The following is a 23500-nucleotide window of genomic DNA, read 5'->3' as shown; positions in this document are numbered from 1 at the left end:
GCCTGAACTCCAAACCTGCTTGGAAACCACACAGGGCTGTGTAATACACAGGCGCCTCCACTCTTAATCTCTATGATCAATACCTTTGTAGAAGTAAATCTTCATTTGTAATAGACAAATCACCATCTTTTACAACATTAAATATTAATATATTATTAATAATAATCTAACACTAGAGTTCTGAAGCTTTTTCTGCCAGAAAGGGGACCATGCAAAGGAAGCTCCTAGCCTCACATCTCAAAACAACACTAAGTTTGGCAAGATCTTGGGTTTGTAGACATCAGTAACTTCTGAGACAGGATCTTCTTTTGATTTTGATATTTATTTACTTATTTAAAAAACATAAAATACAGAGACTATTATGATTGCTTTTTTTCATTCAAGTTTCTTTTAAAGATGCCATGAACAATAAACACGATAGATGTGTGATGGATTAAAAATTAGTTTCTAAAAAGTAAAACGATTACTTAAAATGGACTAACAAAAATATTTATGGGGAGTGAACAAGTTAAAAAATCAAATTCAGGTGTTCAAAAGTATTTTTATTGCCATGAGATGACTTACTTATATAAGAGGTGCGAAGCTTTTTCACAGACTCTGAATATAAGTTAGAAAGGCCGCACATGCAAGAAGCCACAGTCAGCATACCTTTATGAAGCAATGAGAAAAGGAAAGACGGAGACACTAACAGTACATTTGAGACAGAAAAGCCAGCAGAATAACTTGAATAACGAGGTTTATATAATGCTCTTGCCATGCAGACTGTTAATATTAAAATGTAAGATGAAAAAAATATATGATTTCATGTAACAGTTATATTCATGAGCAAAAAGGACTTCATTCATGAACATCTTAGAGACAGTTGTAACTCAGAGGTATGTGGATCCAATACATTAAAATAACAAAAGCCAAGAAAATAAAGCAAGTAATGTTTAACACTCCAAAACCCAGTTTATAATCTAAATGCATGAATCGGAATTTAAGTCCCGTACTCCCAAGAGGAGTTAATACTGTCAACCAAGTAAAGTTATTCCTTTCTCTTAAGTAGTTTTTTTAAAATAAATTTTATTTATTAGAAGAAAATATTTTATCTGACAGGATGTCAGATAAGCTATGTGTGTTCTGCTCTATGTTCATGATTTTTAGATCAGTTTTCTCAGTTGAAATAAGGTAACTGGTGCTAATTAGGTCCTTCTCAAACCAATGATTTACTAAAATACATTTTAGAGCATCCATTTCAATTTGAATACAATATTACCTAAGGAACTTACCTGGACTTTATTCTGGAACTCAAAATAAAGCAAACACTAGAGCATGAAGAAGTTTTTTTGAACAGTTTACTTCCTATTGAAAAATAATCATCTGGGGCAGCAGTGACATTGTTTATCATTCTGTCCTTAGCCATTTTCCAAATTAACTTAGAAGTATCTAAACATAACCTAAAAGTTAACTATGTAAGAAGGAGAAGAAAATAAATTAAAAATACTAAGTTTTCCTTTTGGCAATAAAACGCCTGGAATTTTGACTGAAAAGTCTTGTTGCAGATGAGGAGGAAAGTACCACCCTTCTTCACTATATTTTTTTCCAGTCCTTTTTTCAAAAAAAAGATTTTACCAGTTCGTATTTGGAAGTTTATTTGGTTCATTTAAATCAAAGGCTTCCTCTCAAGCATAACATAACAGCATACACAACGTAACATGCTTTAGCTTAGCAGGGACATTTCTAGTCAAGGTTTAAAATAGGAAGCCAAAAGATCCCAGCAGATACACTGGCAATCTGCAAACAGTAATGAGTTTATACAAGCATGTGATATGGGTACTAGGTTAATCAGAAATACCAGGATACTCCTACTTCTTCATCCTGCGTTAAAATCTTGTAAACTGCATAAATCCATTGGGTGTTCATACTTGTGTCTATTCACACAGATAATGTTTTCCTCATCTGCTTCTTCTTAAAACATACATTACACTAAAAATAAGTAATGATGTCAATCATCAGAAGATTTCACTAAGCACCAGTTTTGAAGGAAACATGAAGTGACAAACCTGCAATAGTGACATCAGGATAGATCAACAAGAAAGGATGAAACCGTGATAGAGAAAAATATGCTTGTATTCAAAAAATATACACTAATAGATCAGATAAGCTCAGAAGAAAGGCACAGTTGGTTAAAACAAGATTTGGGTTACTCACCTCCGGACGGTTGCCGAGTTTTTCTGGGAGATCGTGGCTCCCTGCGATAAGGATCATTGGAGCCATACAGTTCAATAGTGCCTAGATTCAGGAGCACTGTCTTCTGGAGGTAATCAACCATGGCAATACCATTACAGTTTCCAAAAACTACTCTGGAAAAAGAGAAGTGGAAGGAAAGATAGTGCTAATCAAATGTTGGTAAAGTTTTATATCAGCATTTGTTGCTGTTCAGAATTTTAAGCCTTCCTAATTTTTGTAAATTGTCCTCAATTACACATATTTATAAAATACTATTTTAGAATGCCGTATTGTTTAATTGTTCTCTTGTAAAAACATGTGACACTGTGTAGAACAAAGCATCGTCACTGCACTTGCCAACCTATCTGACAGACACTTACAGTGCTAGGTGAGGAAGTGTGATTGTGATGTTGATTTGTTTCTGATGTTAGCGTCACCAGGATCTGTCATGGCCCGAAGGGAATTATCTTTTAAGCACAGCAGACTGATTGCCTCTCTTGTGTTGCTATGTAGGTCATGTGAACACACATGGAGACTTATTTTTTATAGATAATTTTAAACCACTTTAACAGAATAATGAAAAAAAAAACGACTGTGTAGAATATACTTACAGGCCGTATGCTGAGTTGACTGCTAAGCTGGTTATCTGTTGAGGAGGTTCTCCACTCACCCACACTAGCTGGATAACTAGCTCAATTTGGTAGCCTGGAGATTGCTTGAGAGGAGAATTTTTAACTCTGCAAGATAAACAAAACACAGTATCTCTTTATGATTCTCCACAGTCTCAATTTTTTCCTTATGGGCTCAGAATTCATTAAATTCTACACCACGTTGGACTTCAGAAGTTGGAAAATTGCAAATAATCAACACAAACACATAAAAGCAACCAGAAAAGGTTGCTTCTTTTTAAGGGCCCTTTTGATTCATTATCAAATTGAAAAATAATTGAGCAATGATCACAAATACTTCATTTCTACCCTCTGCAGAGCAAGGCTTAACTGTCTTAGCATGCTATATTGACTTGAATAAAGGTGTTCAGTGCCTAAAAGGAAGTTGTTACCAATTCTTTTCAGAGCTCCCACAAGATCTCTGATTTAGAGAATGGAAGGGGGTGAGGGATGCACGTCGAAGAAGCGTACTGAAAAGGGAAATGGAATCACAATGTATTGAGACAAATACAAACAAAAAGCTGATGATTCAGTTCCTGAATTCCCCTTATTTTACCCATTCATTCTCATTAATGCATATTGTAGTTTGCCAGTATTTTATAAAAAGTCAGTTTTCCACTTTTTCTACTCTGTCCAGTTTTCTTTAGAATTTACCATCTTTAGGAAGACACCTCTGCAACTCAGTACAACCAATGAGACAGGAAAACACCCACCCAGAGAAAATAACACCATCAGAATTAGTTATTTTTTGGGTGGATGCACTTAGAATTAAAATCCAAGTTGAGACCTTAAAACTTCAGAAAACAGGATACACATCTTTTAACTTTGTATCTGATACACATCTTTTAACTTTGTATCTGAAAATGAAGTTCAATGTACATTCTGTAAGGAAAAGGAGATGGTGTAGAGGCTTCACAATGCAGTCTTGTAAAACAGTAAAAGAGATATTGCCTTCTTTTAATCTTCATTTCTCAAATGAGTAAGAAGTTCATACATGAAGAGCCTTAAGGAAAAAACGCCTAATTTTAAAAAAAATCTGCAAACTGGCCAAAGACCTACACTGCGAGCACTATGAGGCATGAGCAAAATGAAGATCCATGAGAATGGGACATTTATTTAATTGATTCCTGTTCCTAAAATACAAAGTAGTTCCCTTAGAGAGTTATAAAAAAAAAAATAATCTTTGTGAGCCTAAAAAGAGTTACCTCTTATCTGTAAGCATTTTCATTGATTTAGCTCTAAAAATCTAAGGCTCTGGAAAATCTCACAGGTGAAATCTATTCAGACATACCTGACCTGAACTTAAGGAAAGCCACAAAATATTAAGTTGTCTATTCATTTCGAAGGAGAACAAGATTTCAGAGCAACTATATTGCTGCTATTGAAAAATGTTTGCATGAGCATCTATAACTATACTAACATTTATACCAAATTTCCTAAAGCAAGCAGCAGTCATAAGACTTCTCAGAGGTTGTTTTTCTAGTATCATCTCATGAAGTTTAAAGAAATTAAGATTGTAATATTAATTTCTTAAAACAGAACTCAACTTCCAGATCTTTGGAAAACATTGCCCTAATAAATAAAACATTTTTACTAATAATGACATTTCTGTAATAGAAGTACATACATTCTCATCACATATTCTTGTAAAGTTTCACATTCAACAGAAGTATAACAGAAGATGCTTACTTTAAACATGGGACATTATCACGAAGTCCGTCAGATGAACTGCTACTAGTAGATGGATGAGACTGGGGAACAATAGATTGAGGATTGGAACCCGTGCCTGGAGTTGGTAAAGGTGGTACCTGCTCACCATCTGGTGTTTCAACATCATTTATTTCATATAACAGACGTACTTCCAGCATCTGTAAATGAAAATTAAAAATTTATCAGTAAATTCTGCCTTTCAAAAAACTATATATTAAATAAATGAAGCGCAACTGAAAATGCTAGTGATAAAAGTGACACCCAGGACCCTTTCATTTTTTGAAAGATAACAGTACTTTAATAAGCTATTGAACCTAAACACACACGGTCTTCAGAAATACAGAATCATATTAACTACTACAGACTGAATATCTGAAAATTGTTTAAACTTGAGAAATCTAACCTATTTCTCAATACTTAAAAGTTTGTTGCTTTATCTTGGAAAGAAATTAAATAGCAGATACAAGACCAATGTAATTATCATTCTGTGCACATAATAAATTCTCAGTTATAAGGATGACTTGTTCTATGTAGTTCAGGAATTCTAAAACTAAAAAGAGCTGAAGCCATGTAGACAGCTACACTTTATACTGTTGTAACGCTGTACACACAGGACTTAGTTCAACGTTTAATATTGTACTGAACCAGACCATACATTTTTAAGAGAACTTTAAGTTCACCATTATTTCAGATTTCCTTCTACTGGGTCTGTAACAATAACAGTATTAATTGTAGTGAAGTGTAAAGAATGTTTTCCACTGGTTTATTCTCATCATCTGCAAAGTAGCACTTAACTCATGGACTGAATCAAAGAACTATGCAGAATTTTTTAAAGCATTCCTAGTACTAAAGAATAGTTTTCTAGGGACTGTTTTGTAAAAATCATTTAGAAAAACTACTCCCTCAGAAGGGAATGTACCTGTACATCAGTAAACACCTGAAGGAAAAAAACCAACCATGCCTCATCTCCTTAAACTGAGACTTACCTGAAGTGGGCAGAATAAGAGCTGGGGGGGCGGGGTGTGAAAAATAAAGAACAGCTACATTTTGATTAATGCTTTCCTCAAAACATACAATATTTTATAATTAAATGGCTTCAAGTTAGCTTTCCCTCATACATTCAGGTAAGTAAAGTTGCACGTGTGCCTGATTTAACAAAAGGACTTCTCAAACTTGTAATAGAAGTCGTCATTGTACCTTATACAGAATAAAACAGTGACACAGCAAAGTTCTTAACAGACCTTAGGGTACATTTGGCACGCTTCTATTCTTCTAGTTCTGCATACTGCAGAAGTTTTGCAAAGACAGATGGTATTTATTAGGAATCAAGGGAAAAAAATGGAATAAACTCCCTAAAAGCTTTGAAAATTCTTAAAACTCCACATCTCATTCACTTTTGGTTTAGTTTTACCTTTGATATAGCCAGGTTTTGATCCACTATTTGCTTTGATAGATAGAACAAAGACTTATTATTGGCTGCAAAACCTGAAAAAGCCAATGAAAACTAGAATCTCTGTTTGCAATTTTCACTTCTGCTCCATTTCATAATTTATTATTTTTCCTCTACAAAAACACACCTCTGCATTTTGACACAATTTTTTTTGTCTATTTCAATAATGAAATGAAAAACTAATTACCGGAATAACTTCTGTTGTGACTTCCTGCTTGCTGAACCTGTAAATAATGACATGCGCAGAAACTCCAGCTATGCACAGCATTCTACTTTCTGGACACCATGAGATGATCTGAATAGCATATGGATCTTCATCTACTATATCTGTGTTTGGCCTGTCCTCTTTATTCCGTGATTTTTCAAACACTTTAGCTGTTTTTAGCTTATAGAGTACTTGCAGCGTTACTAGGAACAAACCAAAAAAGATAAAAATTAGTTTTGATCTCAACAGATAGTTCTCTTTTTAATTTTTCTAATTCAGAAACTTCTCTTCATAGATAAAGCCACTATATTCAACAAAAGAGGGCAGAGTACAAGCTCTGAATATCTGTATTGACTCTGCCCATGCAGTCCACCACGTGCCCAATGCAGGATCAGTTAGTATTAAAAAAACAAGCAACAAAACATAACACTTTTCCTGAGAAATATATACAAAGCTTAAGCTGTTAACTAAGGCCTCACAGTTTCTCGATGCTTAACTATACTTAGGGATCTCTTTATAACAGTAACATCTAGTTACGTATGCCATACCCACAACTTAAGCCCACCTATGGTAGAGAAAGTGAAGCTCCTTTCCTTTCTCCTTACAGTATTTCAAATCCATAGCCTCTCACCTGTGTTCTCAGACTTAACAGCCCCAGTTCCTCCAATTTTATTTTGTCCTGTCTGATCATTCAGAAGTGCTGCCCTCTGATCAGTCCACATTTTTCTCGATAGCATGCTTCCCAGTTCTAGGGAGGCCTTGCCACAGTTTAGAAATTGTCAATGAATTATTCCATGTTGGTTTTACACATATTCCCACTTATTTATCCCAATGACTTTTTTTTCCTGTAACACTGACACTGCAATCCATTAGATCTCCATTTTTTTTTTCCCAGAAAATAAGTTCTAAGTGTAAACCATTGATCCTATATTCAAATAAATCATCTTGGATGCTATTCAAGAATTAGCAATATCATTCTCAATTGTAATGCTAACTCTTTCTTATATTTTTTCAACTGTCTTGGTGTTGCTTTAAAACTTCACAGACGTATTCTCTAGCCAATGACCCAAATTGCTGCTACAAATACTAATCCTATCATTAGGACAAGATTTATAGCATCCTTTCTCCTCTTCTATATTTCAGTGGTTTCACCTGAATCACACTTCCCTAGTTCAATTGTAAGGCTGTGCTATTAGAGAGATTTAAAAGATTTAAAATGAAGATACAGGATACCTGCAGTTTCTCCTTTAAGAGGTTGGTTTATCTGTTTTAGAAGTAAACTAAATGCCTTTAACAGGATCTCCTTTTGGCAGATCTATGCTGAATAGAATTTTTAAGCATGCAGAATCAATCAGGTTATTTTTTCCCCATCTCTCTCTCTCCCCCAGGTTCCACTCCCACCCCAAACTGAAATTAAAGATCTATAACTCTCCAAACACTCCTCCTCCCAGTTTTTAAACATATACCTTACATCTGTTCCTTCCCACACCCACACACCCTTAGCATTTTGGAATCTCACCAGTCTTCCACAAGTTTTCAAAGACAACTGATAATGATTCCAAGATTGCTTCAGACAGCTTTTAAGTACCAAGAGTAAGGTTAGTTAAAACTAGATTAATTAAAACATCTAACTGTGTAGTTTGTTCTCATTTGAATTCTTACTGAATTTCTCACTATTAACTGGGCAGACCATCAGATGCAATTCACCCTTTAACAGAATAGAAATGTAAAGCTTGTTCAGTGTTCCACCAAGAGTGTCTTTATTTTACTGTTCTCCTGCCTTTCTTCACAAATGCCTAGGTAATTTTATTAGCACAAACTACTACTGTTTCCAATTCTCATTTTTAGATACCGTAATTTATGGTGAGCTGATGTCTTATAAATCCATGCCTCTTGCCTGTCTAAAAATACAGAAATTACTGAAAGTCAATTGTTCTAAAAAGGAATGCATTTGCCTGCCAGGCATCTCTATGCTCAATAATGTGCTTCTGAAGGTGCTTCTAAAAAATTTTGGAACTCTTCCATTCTATCTGGTCCTTGGAATACCACTGCATTTTCACTGAGGTGGTAAGAACAGTGTAAAAATTAACTAAGAAATATTGTTAATTTTATTTAGTTTTAAATCAAAGTCTCCTCTGGAGTTACTGACTCTACATAAGGCAGGAAATAATGAGAATGACTAGTCTGCAATTACATTCCATTAGAGAAATCAGTAAGTTTAGAAAACTGCTACTGCACAGGAAAAAAAAAATCTCTACTGAAAACACTTACTTGCTGAGGCGTCCCAAAACTTGATTGACCCATCAGCATGCCTATGAAATATTAAAAAATTAATAAGATGGTAAAATGGTTAGTTGGAGTGTTAGACCTCTTTGCTACCGATTAGAAAATATATGGCTAACGTTCTATTTTTGTTAGTATTCTTTGTGTTATTTTATTTTCATGATTTATTGGAAGCCGATATTTTATGAACACGTGCCCCAATTACTTTAGACAAAAGGAATTAAAAAAACCCATGAAGGCTAGCTCCCTGAAATTCCACTCTACTAATACTAATTTACCATTTTAAATACTGATTTCAGTTACCTGCATTTCCCTTAAGCAGTTTGCTATACCTTACCATGTGTTGTTCCTAAAAAGATACCCTTTATTTGGAGTGACACTTGTAAAGGAGATGCCAAAATGCACTGTATTTCAGTGTAAATGAGTCACCTAACTTGTTTATTTATCCTTGAAATTGAGAATCAAATGACTAGATTTTTTTCAGGACTGTCTCTCAAAGTCTCTGCAATGCATAGTATAAAGTGTCAGTAATCCTCATTACGGTTAATGGGCTGTTCTAAAAAAACTTTAGTAGTGCTCTCACTTTCAGTGATGCACTGCATGGCTATAAATTTAATTTTATTTATGCTCCTTAGAGTAGTATTAGAAGGATCAGTCTCAGAAGAGATCATAACAAACAGATTTAAGTATTTGGTTGTCCTTTTCGAAATAAAAAACTTGGCTTCTCTTTGACAACTGAACTCATAACTATTTCATGGACTTCCTGTGCTTTGAAACACTACACAACTATTTTCCAAAAGTTAAAGAATAAAAAACAAGTTTCATCCAGGACATACTGATAGCAAGCAGATATAATCATGATACCACATCATAATTATAATCCCTGTAAAACACCTGCTATTATTTTGTTCCTATCTTCTCTTCCACATTTTGCTTTACTTTTGTTAACGCTTCAAGAATGCAAATGACTTGTCTGGTGACATAATTTCTTAAATCATTCAAACCACTCATAGAACATTGTTTTCTATAAGAGGAACAAAATACTCTCACTTCTACTTAATCAGCTAAGAAAGTTATTACTACTTCACTGCATCACTTACCCTGTAATAATTATCTCTGGATAGCTCTGAGTGATCAAACCCCAGTTGCCTCCACTGATAGGCCATTCCTGGAAGATTAACAAATACACTGAGGAAGAAAATATTATATAGTGCAAAATTAAGACGCTGACATTACTGCACATTCCAGTATATGACATGACTTCAAGAAGAAATTAGATATACCCACCGCAAAGAGGAAAAAAAAAAAATCAACAAGGGCTATAAACAACACCCCTGGCTCCAGAAAATCCCTGAGCTTCCAGTGATACGGTGATCAATGGGAGCACATCAGGAAAGCATGACTTTAGACTTAATACATACCATATCCTCTCTAGACATCTGCTATTAGCCACTGCTAAAAGACAGGATGAATATGGTGGAGCTTTGGTCTTAGGATGGCTACTGTTATGTTGTTTAAAGCTGTTGATTTTTAGTATTTTCTAATACATATGCATGTACTAGATGTTGTACCTTCTTACTGTAACCTTGACGTTTCTGTCGAGCGCCAACTGAATAGAGTGCAGGTATGAGGTCCACAGGACAGTCAGCAAAATATTCACAACAGGTAACCGGAGATTCATGTATAGTCAAAGGATAGGGATTCTCAAATATAGGGTACCTTTAATGGATGAAAGGGGAAGACTTAATACAGGAAAAACTTTTTTTTTTAAACACAGAACACAAATAAAACACTGAAGACTATGTTTGCATTCTCTTCATATTGAGGAAAATCAACGCATATCAAATCAGACTATGAACAAATATACTATGCAACTTTACTGCTCATCCAGTACGCTATCAAGACACTGTAGTACGTTATATAGAACCTGAATGCTGTACTGTTTCTAGAATATTTTTAGAACACTACTATTTCCTATAGTTTTATGTTTTTAAAAGCTTATTATTTTAACAACCTGTGGAAAAACTGAAGTTACTGAGTTCTAACTGTTGTAATGTGGAGCTATCAATTCATTTCTAACTCTTTAGTCTATTCTTCCAGGGAGAAAGACAGGAAGACTCCACTCCTCAATTTGTATTGTGATACTGTTTAGACAAAAAGTTGTCCAGCCCTTTTCATAACCTACTGGCAACTCCAAGATCACTTTCTGAAAGTTATAGATAGCAACACTCAGTTACCAATTAGAAACAAACACACACACACATATATGCCCCACCACCACCTCCATTCAGAAAAGTGACAGAGCCTTAATGAGGAAAAAAGCCAGTAATAATAACAAAGAGGTAAATATATCTGTGTTCAAAGAACATTTATCTCCAGAGAAATGCATACTTTTTTTTTTAGAGGCAAAAAGGGACACAGCTTCTTAACCCATCTAAACAAAAAAATAGCAAAAACAGTTTAAAATATTCTGTACACCAGTAATTTTATTCAGAGCTAAAACAATGTTCTAAAAAGTGAATGAAAGAGATGCTTAATTTTAACAAAACATTATCTATATGACACAGGGGAAAAGGAAACTTCCTCTAACAAAAATCTATACATTTTATTACTTTTTTCAGGTGTGAAACAATTAATAATTTGCAAGTCAACTGTAACAACAAACATTATAAGCCTTCTAAAAACATAACTGCTGAAGATTTTTTTTTAACATGAAATGGAACAAGCTTAACTTCAAATTTCAGGCACTGCAAACTATTTCACTAAAGAAGAAAAGCCTTGTATGAACCTTTTTATTTCAAGCTCATTAAAGCTTGTTTTATTAACCTTTCAACGTATGAGTGCTGGAAGCTTAATGCCATTGGTGTATCAGAAACAAGTTCTGGGTACAGCATATGGCCATGTAACTTTGGGAAAATTTAAATGAATTTGCTCAGTAGCTGCAGAGTTATCTGTATTGAACTTGACATTCTTCCAAATTTGATGGAGTCTTCATTATCTAAGGTATCATCATTGACTTTGCAGATACATATTTACAGGTTTTTGTTTTGCTCTACAAGGATGTTCTTCACAAGGATTTTTTTTTATCTTCATTGACCATTGGTGACTTTTAATCAGGAACACCACAAAGATCTTATTCCTCAGGTTCCTCTGCTACTAATACCTTAATAGTTGTTACTGCCTACACTAATTTCAAAACTGTTGGTAAACAAGATTGCAGGATCTAGAATTTTTAATCACCACCTAATAGAGCATACAGACTGTTAGACGGACAAACTAACAAGAGACTCAAAATGTGGTAGGCAAGTATTAGTTGTGAAAACTGTAATAGGATACTACTTTTCTACTTTTAAGCAACCTCTTACCACAGCAGTAAAACCAGGGAGTAGACGTTACCATTCTAATTTTATGTATATACTATTTATCGCATCAGTAGTGAGTTACTTTAAGCAATACAAACAGCAATTCTTTTGGCAATAAAATCAGCACATTTTTACGTTTGACAACCACACTTGTGTCAGCCAAATTTACCTGGCTTTCCTGAACAATTGTTCCCCCTGCTCCCTTCCTGAAAATTCTGAGCTCCCCTCATAGCACTAAGGAATCAACTTCAAAATAAACCGTGATAATTAAAAAGCAACAGTGATCTATGAGTAATTTCTGTCAGTCAATCAAGCCTGGGGAAAAAAAAAAGTCACGTAATATTCTACTCATCTACTACAAACTAACTTGAGAAAAATTGATCTATAAAGATTCTCAGTTCTACTGAAGAAACTGTATATTTAATATTCAAAATTTTATGTTCTGGACAGGGAGGTATTAACAGTAGGTTAAAAAGGTATAGAGCAGAACAATAGGCTGACCGCTGCAGCCAAAAGACTACACAAGATTCTTACCCGTTTTGTGCAAGGTCAATCAGTACTAAGTCCTTTTCTAGGAGAACAACTACAGCATATGGTTCCTGAAAGTCTGAAAACAAGAAAGGAAAGAGTTACTTTTGGTAAATGTAGTTCTTGCATGCACAGCCACGAGAACATGATCAGTCCTTGCACTCTATCAGTTCAGAGTAGAAAAGTTTATCTTGCCCTCTTTCAGGTAGGCCTCAAATCCTGCACTAAGCTATTTTATATCCTCTGATGGAAGCTGACAGCTAAAAATATTGGAGTCATCAGAAATATACTAGGAATCTGGCACAACTGCCTAAACTGAGACAAAAAGTTCTCTTCTGCAGAAGAGAGATTACAGGTTAGTGATGAACTTCTTGTGAGTATTAGAATGAATAGTGTCACTAAAAATTAAGAGTGCTACATAAATGCTAATCAAGACTGGAAAGGCCCTATGTGCTTAAATAAATATTGATGAACACATCTGCTGCAGTAACTACAGCTTGCAATTGTAATGCTACTTTTTGTCTGCACGTGCTTTTGGGATAAAAAAAAGAGGAAAAACCATGCAACCAGTAATCAGCATTCTTATAGAAGAAAAACAGGTTTAATAAACTATTCTATTATGATGCTTTGGGAAGCAAAACAGACTTCAGACAATAGGGATAACAGATGCCACTGCTGCAGTCTGATCCCCAGAGATAAAACAGAAAGGCAATCGTAAAGAATATTCTGATGGGATAAGACTCCAGAAAGAAGAGGTCGAAGTACTGAGAAAAGTCTTTACAGAGCCTACCATTAGGATATGGTGTCTCACAGAGGGTAAGAAAATCAACAATAGAATAATCCATTTCTAGCACAGCAGTACTTTTCCCATGCATAACTGTTAAACAGGGTCTTCTTCCTACAGTGTCATATGACAAGCCTCCTGAGAGAATGATGAAAGGGTCCCTGGAATAAAGCAGAAGCATTTAGTATCAAGCCAAGATAATACATACAAAGAGATTGGGTGTGTTTTGTAACCTTATTATAAAGTTCAATGAGATACCATTATGCAGAGATACCTTAAGCATGATGCAAACCAGCTCTCCCTGTAACGTGTAGCTTGGGTATGTGTTTCAAAACTTAAAAACCAGGAGTGAGAAGCCTACAACTCAAGTCAGACATCTCTTCCAAACTCTTTGGCTTTATATTGCTTATTTAACCAATCCTTGCAACTGTTTGCCAACATGAGATTTTTTTATTTTATTGAACTTTTAAATTATTTTTCTACTGAACTGCAGATTCTGATTTTCTAACAGGCCCATTTATCCATATAAAGTATTTCAACAGGATCAGGAAAATTTACTTGTACAGAATTACCCTAAATTTTGAAGGACGAACGATTTTGCAAGCAGTGTAAAATAATTTTGCAGTCACAATAACATGACTGTCTTGGAGAAGCAACCAGTTCCTTGATAAGATTCAAAAGACCTAACATCTTTTAAGAAGCAAAGACATAAATAAATGCCCATAGTTTGCTCATCACACATTTACTCTAGACATTTTATCCATTTTCACCCCTACCACCATGCATAAATTTCAAGGAACTACTTCTAGATCATAGACTACTCATACTGCATACTTAAATGGCTGAGTTCAGCAAAGCAACAAATATTTCTTCTAGTCTTGAGAAAAGAGATTAGAGGCTTCCCTTAATTTTTTTTTTTTAAAAGTCTTTACAGAAACAAATTTTTATATGCTTGCACTTTTTCTCCAATATGCACATAATATACAGTTTATTTATTAAAAACAAAATGAAGTAAATTATTGGTTTTACTAGGTATTTTCTTTCACAATTATCAAGTCACCACTCAATTTAATACTGTTTATGTTTAAAATAGGGCCTAATGCCTTTTAAAGAGTTGTTTATACAGCTCAAGAAGTTTCATCCATTATTGACTATTGCTTCAAATTCTGGGTTATATTTCTGGGGGAAAAGTAGGCACTCAAGAGTGTGAAATTCCTCTGATCTACTTTTATGCTCACTTTAGGTAGGAATGATACCCTTTGTTCGTGTCTACCTCGGAAGCAGCTAGTATGTCAGTACCTGGAGAAAGTTTGTAGGGAAAAAAGCACCATCCTGATACATTGTCAAAAGGAAGCTGAATAGATCTTTTATTTTTTTTGTCTCTTCCTATAGCACCACCTTTCTCATACTGTTTCAATGGCTTGTACAAGTTAGCATTTAAAACACAAATATGACAGATTAGGTGCATCTTTCTTGAAAACCGTGAAAGATTTAATTTATGCACATGCTTCATGAGTTGACTGAAGTGTGCTCTGTGTTTGTACCATTGAAGGCAAAGCAGACTGAGATAAGCTTTCAGTTTCTACAATTATTTCACAACCCGCCTGATCCTTCAGAAAGCCCCATAACAAGAGTTGGACCAAAGACTTCTGCTGGCTGAGGAAGATACCTCAAAGGAGTGGCCATAAATTAGACCACAGGTCCACTGAGTTCAATATCCTGCCTCCAACAGTAGCCAAAAGTGTATTTCTTAGAAAAGGAGTAAGTTTTCTCAAAGTTTTCATTTAATCTCAATTCTTCGTACTGGAACTTCACACAGTCTTTTATGGTCAGGTCCATGAAGTGATTTCACCACAAGGACAAACTTTAACCTGATATTTTTCAGGATGTCAATGAAGAGAAAAACAATGTTGTGATGTACTTGCAGTATCTCATTTTACTGGAATGATTTATTGCAGTATTTTTTGTATTCACACAATCATTAGTTCTTTAAACAATAATACTGCCAGAACAAGTTTGCAGTAATTAGACTTGCAGCTTCACCAAGATCAACTGACAATAACAAAGTGACAAATTTCAGTTTCTAAGTTTCATAAATCACAGTGACAACTGCATGCTGGTTTCTCCTGCTTTTATTTCTCAAAGTAATCAGGTTGCTTTGGGCAGGCTTGCCAAGGTCTGTATTCCTTACGAAGCAAAGAATGGAAGAGCTAAGAATAGATTATGCAGATCTGTCACACAGATTTTTCACAGATGAGTCAAAGATTAAAGTTGACTTTAGTCTGCCACAAACACTAATACAGGTTTGTGTATGAACTTTTCGTATTTTCATGAAACCATAGATTTACCACAAACACAAGCTGTGTGTTTTCTAATTAAATACTTAAGTGCTGCCCTTCAGTTGTGATACATATTAAAAGGTTAGTGCACATGAATGTTAAATAGAAATGCATAATTTAAAAGAAAAATTAAAAAATATTGTATTTTACATAATCAATAAGATTGATCCTCCTTTGATAGTTACATTTTACCTACCTGAAACAATGGAAAACATTTAACAAAAAGCAATGCTGAGCTCTTGGATAACCGCTATATAGCATTTTTAGCAGCTGCTAACACAGAGGTTCTTCTTTGAAAGAGTTCTGCTTCAGCAGGTTTGGAAGCAATCCCTTTATATGAATATCCTTATCAGTTAAATCTGTAAAATCACTTGGGGAGCACTATAAAAAAATTCACTACAAAGGGTGGCAATGTTTCATTGAAGAAATTTTCAGAAAACACAAGATTAGGTCTTGCAGTGTATGAAAAAATAATACAACTGAGCATTGAGTGGCTCAAAACCCTAGAGGATATTTCTACTCAATTTTAGAAGTAAACTGTCAGTCAGTTTCTGGCAATCTGGATGCAGGAGAGAACAGTATATATAGCAGTTAGGCCATGGGTACCAATTAGCTTACTTTTCAAACCATAGCTGAATTTGTCAAGAAGTTAAACCCTAGTAATAAAGGTGGAAAATACTTCAAGAGTTATTTTAGCTTAAGACTGGAAATCTTGAAATAGCAGCAAAGATAAATTATAAATTCATTTTGGGAAGTGTGCTTTTGAACCAACAAGCTCACACAACAAAATAGTACTATTCAAACTAAATTAACAGGTCAAGAACTTTTACTTATCTGGAGACTTTGTTATTATTGTAACTTCTGTGTCCCAATTATATACATCCATCTTGCTAAGAGGTAATGCTCTATAGTTAGTCAATGACAGCTGCATGAGCTACCAAAACAATACCCTTTTTGATTATGTTTTATGGAGAGACTTTTGAGCTGTAATTTCTATTATACAGCACTCTAGTAGAGAAGAATAAGCTTGGACAATTTTGCAATAATGCTAATATCAACCCTAGTAAATACTATAAGGGACTACATCTGGAGGGATGGGAAATAGCATTAGGAAGCTCTGTCTAAACTGAATATAGAGAAGCTCTTGAAAATTATGCCTAAAAGCAACATGGAAACCATTTCAGCAAGCTCAAAAGGTAACCTACCTTGGAACTCATTGCTTCAGAAAGAGATGGAGTATTTTAGATGAACTTAAATGGCTGGAGAACAATGACATTGTGCTCTGGGATTAGAAATTTATGCCAGTTTGCTGAAGGAAGGGGAGAACTTTGTAGAGAACTATTGTTTGAAGGTGAGAACTTCGTAGAGTAGGGTTGATGGTTGGACTCGATGATCCCATGGGTCTTTTCCAACCTAAATGATTCTATGAATATACCAAGAACTTGCCTTTTGACCCCCTAGTCCAGGTACAGAACAACTTTCAGTAGTCATCTTTCTACATATATTCTTCCAGAAATAAAGCTACAGACATACTGCTGTTGAAAGGTAAACATCTTTGGCTTTATTGCCGACAGTACGTGTGAAGTCTCCAGACTTAACCCCAAAGAACTGGAAAGTGAGAGGTGTAACAAAAAAGCCCACACTAGCAAAAAGTCTCACCAAAGAGCTATGTATTTTTAGGAATTATACTAGAATAAGCTCATCTTTGAACTGTGTGAAAAGTCAACTAGTTTTCACATTGGATTATAATTGCATAGAACAAGCTTTGAACTAACCTTTCTCTTCAAAATGACTATTCTTAACAGAAGGCTTTTGATTGCAGAAATTGTAACTTGCTGAAGCTGAGACTACTTTTGGTTACCTGTATCTTTCTTTAGATCAGATTTTGACATTTAAATTGAGAAAGGAATATGCAGACAGATGTAGACTGCTTCAAGTAAAATATGGCTTTCCAGCTAACCACAGATGTTTATACATCGGGGAATTAGCCCTAGTCTTAAATTTCTATTTACCTCACTTTTGGTAAACAATAAAAATACACAAACCCACTGATATTATATGTACGGGTATACCAATATACAGTAGAAGCATATATTACATCAATTAAATAACAACCTTCTATAGATACAAATGGCTGGAAAGCAAAATACAATATATAACCCCCCCTCAAAAGTCAAAGAAAAAAATATGAAAAAACCACCATTTGCAAATAGCTGAACAGGTTTCCATGAATATTTTATCTTTGTATTGCACTTTTTACTCAAACATTTTAAAGTGCTTTAGAACCATAAATAAAAGAAGTTCCACACAGTTCACAAAATCCTTCAATCTTAATTGCAGTCTTGGTAACAAAACATGCTACTCAGGATACTGTAATTCCATCTGAGCTTCTTGTTGCAATTACTGCTTTGTTACATTCTCAATGTGCATAATTAGGCACAGTTCACTGCATAAATTACTGCACTATACCAGAAAAAGCTTCTGTCAGCAACATATTTTGGGGAGGAACACATTCAGAATTTAGAATATTTGCATCAGGCTCCTATTCGTCAAAGTTCACTTGTTCAGGTCTGTGCTTCGGTGTCTTCTGTGCTTTATCAGCCTTTTTTTCTTTAATATTTTCAAAAGATTGAGCAAAAATACAGTCTAGTAGTAGCATGGAAGAAGCATGTAGGTAATGCATTAGCAGTATCTTTACCTAAGTTAAGGTTTGTATATAGTAATTTGTTCACATATGTTTTTGTAGTTTATTCAGCAATATCTGATTTACCAGAACTATTTCAGATGTTTTACCATACCTCAGTGCCATCAGGATACATATCCGAACAAATGGAAAACAAAGTACATCCCCAGAGAGCTTCACTTATCTTACATATGTTAATTTTGCATACAGAAAAAGTCTTACCCCGCTCTAGTTGTTTTATATTCCACCTTAAGGATAGGTTTGCAGGGTTCTGGCTTCTTTCCATCCTTCAGCTGCTTTCCTAAAGTAAATTATTTTCTTATATTAATCTTACAGTTCCATAACATGATGACAAATTATGAAATTCACCATGCAACTTGCAAAATAGAACACTCATACAAACATATATTCAACACCTCTGACAATTAGAGTATGCCTTGAAATACCATTAAAGATTTATTAAAACTCTAAAGACATGAACCTAGAATATTTAGGCTTGGGGTTTTTGTTGTTTAGGGTTTTTTGTTGGTTTTGTTTTTTGTTGGTTTGTTCTTTTTTTCAAGTGTAGAATATTTGTTTTCAAAAACATAGTCCTCTCCTAAAATAGTTGTTTTAAGTGGCACTGGGAGATTTAAAATTTAGCTTGTGTCTACCATTTTGCAATTAAAATTGGTCAGCTTACAAGTAAAATGAGGTTTATTCTGAGTGTTATTCTTAAGGGCTAAGACTTCAATTTGAGCATGAAGGCCCGCTCTTTCTCTATTGTGCTCTATTAGCAACTGCAGCTTGTACAGATATAAACTCCCATGGAGTCAGTAGAAATTAAGAGTATAGTGTAAATATGCATCTCCTATTTGAACACTGATAAAGTCTGATATAGCTATAAAATTCTGCAGAGAATTTAATTTGCAGCCCAAGATCAAAATAAAAATGTTTAATAAAAGATGCTAAAGCATATTAAAATAAAGTCAGTCTTGTCTGACTAGTTTTACTACTACAGCAGCTGTCAGTTTATTTTTTGACTGCTACGGATGATATAGAAATCCACAGCTTCCTTTTTCCACTCTAGTCCACAGCCAGCACAGTACACATGGACTTACTGGAGGCTCAGACAGGTAAACCAGGATGTTTAACTAAAGCATCTTGTACTACAGCTGTAACCTCATATATTATCCTCACTGTTACATTCACACTTAAGAATCTAAGGTGAATAAGTTGCCAAGACATGATTTAGACGCATGCTCACCATGTAAACCTAGCATTTATACACGAATTTTTTTTGAAAAGCAGCACTGTGTTTCACAGAAGAACAACACACAATGTTCATTTCCTAGACTAACATTAATACAAGGCTCCTCAGAAGTGGGAACATCTTACCAGATGCTAGTCTTACTCTGTTACAAGCCTTTCCAAGAATTTATATGGTAATCTACACATTTATACATGAAACAGATGCTTGCTTATATGTACTTTAAACAACATATGGGATTGTAATGTCAAGCAAAAACCAAGCGCTGCAAAATATGCATTAGTGAATTTTGAGATCAATGCCATCGTGTGAAAGGCCGTCTTAAAGTTCAGAGATTTAGGCAAAATTGCACTGATTTGAATTCTTATTTCATTAAGACTGGTCTCTGATTATTTTTCTTTTAATGAAATCTATCAGAATTTGGTATGACAAAGTTTTTCACTTGCACTGCAAGTGCATTTTTAATACTTGGTTTTGCAAAACACACTTCTATTAAAAATAAGTTCTCTGTGGTTTAAAAGCTGTCAAACACAGTGGGTATCCATTTTCATCTTACCATGTGGAGTGATTGTCTGGAATGGTTTGGTAGGAGATTTTACATTCCATATGGTCAAGGTACCATCTGAGTGACTACAAATAAATTGTTTTCCTTCATGGTGCCAAGCCACAGAGTGGATAGCCTGTGCAAGAGAAGAGTCAAGTATCTTGGTATCATTTTATCCTTACTCCTTTCTCAATGACATTAGATAGCAAAAAGAAAATAGAGAAAGTATTAATTAAATCATACCGCTCTTAGTATGTCCTAATTTACCCACAGTAAGTTTTCCAATCGTAAGTACTTCTTTCAGACATACTTTATCCATCAAAACTATTGTCTTCATTGTAGTGACATGGTAAAGGCGGGAAAAAAAATCCTCCTCAGAGTGCAGTATTAAAGTATTTTTCAACAATGGATAGCATGCAGAGAATAACTGCAGGCACTTATTTGAGCTTTGCTAACGAAGATTTTTTTTTATTATTGGGAAAAATACACTGTCCATACAAAAAATACCTACTTGATGGGATTAAGTCAAAATTTTAAATGGCATTTTGAGCTGTCTATATGGATATGCACAAGAGGCACGCATGGGCTGAGAACATAAGTAAAACTGAAGTAATAGGATTTCTTTTTTTTTGGAAATAACAAAACATTGGCTTGAATAAGCATTCTAATGTTGCAATAGCAGTTTTGAGGTACAGGAAAGTGTAGGAATCTACTGGTAAATCTTTCCATAGATAGAGAAAGATCTTTACATTCAGAAAAATCAGGAATGGAATGATTAAGCCATGCCACGTGAAATCTTACTACAGAAAAAAGCTGACTAAACGAAATCTAGTTGCTGCCTTAAGGTGAGAGAAAAGTAAACAATGAAACAAAGAGTACAGCTAAGGCAAGGAGATTAACTAGCACAAAAAGACTGGTGCCATTTCTGTTTCCTGCATCTCTTTTAGTTCATGGAGACATTATGAAACCATTAGGTGACGTTCAAGGGAATTTTAGTTATAGCATGAAAATACCAATAAACAGTGAAAACCTGAAGTATTTCTCTACTACCCAAAAGGTGCAGAAGGAAGTTTTACCTGATGGAAGTACAGAACTTTGATATTACTGAGTAGGTAGTTTTGCTTAATACTTATGGTGAAGACATTACTCTAGGTAAACTGAAAGCAGGACCTGAATATGTGAAAACTGATGGGCTGCACAAAACCATCTTTTGAGTAGACACCCTCAGTATCTACTCAGATACTGACAGATACAGATTCTGTCTGTAAGCAAGGCTTAGACTCACTCCAACTCCTCAGGTACCTATGTATTTCCTCTGAGAGGAAATGAAGGTGTGTGAGTGGAACCCCAACTAGCAGTGAAAGCTTAGGCAGTAAATTACTAGGTGAAGAGCAAATCACATTAGACAGATCTAAGCTAGCTTTGCCTAAAGTACACAGATCGGATCTTCACATTTTATAAGAGTATACAGAAAAGCAAGACAGCTTCCAGCAATATGATTGGGAGAATCCAGAGATTAAACAGCAGAAGAAAATGACATTACATGAGTGTAGAGTCTCCAATAACAACTTTTCCAACCTAAAGTAGTAGAAGATCTGGACAGCTGTAAGCTACAGATGAGTTTAGTATTTCTTAGTGAAATTTAATCTTGTTCCTTATGCAGTGTGGAATCACTACAGGTTTTCTTAGAAGACAGATTCAGTGTACCAATATCACATCTACAGATATATAGCTCAGAAGCCTAGACAACTCACAGGAATTCTTGAAGAGCCAAAGTGAAAGAGTCTTGCTATTTTTATTTTGGAAATAAAAGCAAGTATTATAAAACAAATTTTGCATAAATATTGAAAACTTGTTTTTGTTTACCAACATAGTACCAAACAAAGTCAGCGATCAGCAGGTTTGAGAGTGCAGACTCGGAAAAGTGAAGGTTGCATTTCAAAATGCTCTTTTCACTACGAAAAAAGATTATCTATGCTATGATTAGTAATACGAGTAATAAGTATGTTTTAAGTGCTCTCCCATGCAGAGTCTAACTCTCACAACAGTAGGCAGCCCATAGTGTGTGTACCAAAACCTGTTCCATTTATACAGAATTAAGTCTTAATAATCAGTAAGAAAGCAAGCCTTATAGAAGGATAAATCTGAGAAATGAACGCTTTTTTCTTTCTTGAAAGAGAAGGTCATGAGGAAGAAAATGCAACAACCCATTACCACTGAAATAGCATTAATGCTTATGAACATAAAAAGATACGATGAACTGAGCATGAAGGAGAAGGATGACTGCTGTCACTTAATTTCTGCAAGGAACCTGATGGGATGGAAAGCAAGCTGACAGAGAATAATGAGGTCTTCGGCTTTATGGCTATTTATTGCCTACTTTTATAGAGCATCTGGTTACATTTAGCAATGCAGCTAAATATAGTTTAGAGCATAACAAAAATACATGTTTTATTTACTTTAAAGTAATCCAACTAACAATTCTGTGGGCTGACTATGATAAACTCTGGTAGAGAGCACCATCCTTTGCTATTACACAATTCACAACTGTTTGTAAGCCTGAAAAATAAAACCAGACCTTTAAGTAGCCGTAGCATGATCTCTAGGTATACAACAGGCTAGTATATCTACAGTGGCAAGTCAGTTACTATGAAAAAAGTACAATAACCAGTTGATTGATATCAATAGCCTGAATCACCAAAACAAAACCAATAATTGAAAAATCATCTCAATAAACAAGAGTGAAAGTTTTGACAGTTTTTCCGTGGTTAATATTAGTGCGAAAGTTTGAAGGAAAGCATAAATCTCCAAAATAGATAAATCAGGCAGAATCCACTGAGGCTGCAAGTTTATACTTAGCTTCTTAAACAGTACAAAGTCCCAAGGAGTAACACATTTTTCCCCGATATTATTTTATTTATTTATTTTTTACACAAAACTTACTGAGACAGAGTAAAACTCTCAAAGTCTTAATCATAATTCCTATCTTGATTGAAAACTTCATCTGGTCCCCTTTTGGTACCATAATACCAACAATGTGGTTAAATCAGCTGGTGCTGATTCAACTATCTCAAATATTTTTGTGGAATATATCACTGGTCATATGGATCCCAACATCCAGTAATCCCTTATGGCAGGATAATGCACCAGTACAGGAATACCTGTGCTAACTCTGGTCAGTAACCTAAAAAAGAAAGGGTAAAAATGCTGCAAATGGAAAAAAAAAAAAGAATATAGCTACTGAGACTTAAATGGCAATATATCATGAAAATTGTTTTGATGCAATGAAACATGCAAGTGCCTAAGGACTGCATTGACATGCTTTGGTTTCTGGCAAGTCACATGTCAGGGTTGCTTCCCCCACCCCCCACCCCCACCTTCCTCTTAATCCCATAGGCTACTTCGACATGTTTTTAATGCCATAAAATAATCTCTTACACTCAGCCATGTAACAGAACATTGAGCCTAAAAATAGTAATCTATA

General features: G+C 34.8%; 1 protein-coding gene across 6 annotated transcripts in view; it reads right to left on the bottom strand.

Annotated features, from left to right (window-relative positions):
• STXBP5 (syntaxin binding protein 5) overlaps positions 1–23500 on the bottom strand; it is a 107650-nt gene that overhangs the window by 32268 nt on the left and 51882 nt on the right. For all 6 annotated transcript variants that reach the window (XM_074580360.1, XM_074580363.1, XM_074580358.1 and 3 more), the window contains exons 8-18: positions 20029–20152; positions 18446–18524; positions 13208–13362; positions 12424–12496; positions 10099–10246; positions 9628–9695; positions 8516–8556; positions 6227–6447; positions 4569–4747; positions 2823–2948; positions 2194–2345 (exon numbers count right to left, since the gene is read on the bottom strand). In XM_074580360.1, the coding sequence (XP_074436461.1) occupies positions 2194–2345; positions 2823–2948; positions 4569–4747; positions 6227–6447; positions 8516–8556; positions 9628–9695; positions 10099–10246; positions 12424–12496; positions 13208–13362; positions 18446–18524; positions 20029–20152 (1366 nt within the window). The remainder of the gene's footprint in view (positions 1–2193; positions 2346–2822; positions 2949–4568; positions 4748–6226; positions 6448–8515; positions 8557–9627; positions 9696–10098; positions 10247–12423; positions 12497–13207; positions 13363–18445; positions 18525–20028; positions 20153–23500) is intronic.

Source organism: Larus michahellis, chromosome 3, assembly GCF_964199755.1.
Source record: "Larus michahellis chromosome 3, bLarMic1.1, whole genome shotgun sequence".
In the NCBI taxonomy this organism is placed as follows: Eukaryota; Metazoa; Chordata; class Aves; order Charadriiformes; family Laridae; genus Larus; species Larus michahellis.
Note: the sequence above shows the minus strand (reverse complement) of the source record. Positions and strands in the feature narration are given on the sequence as shown.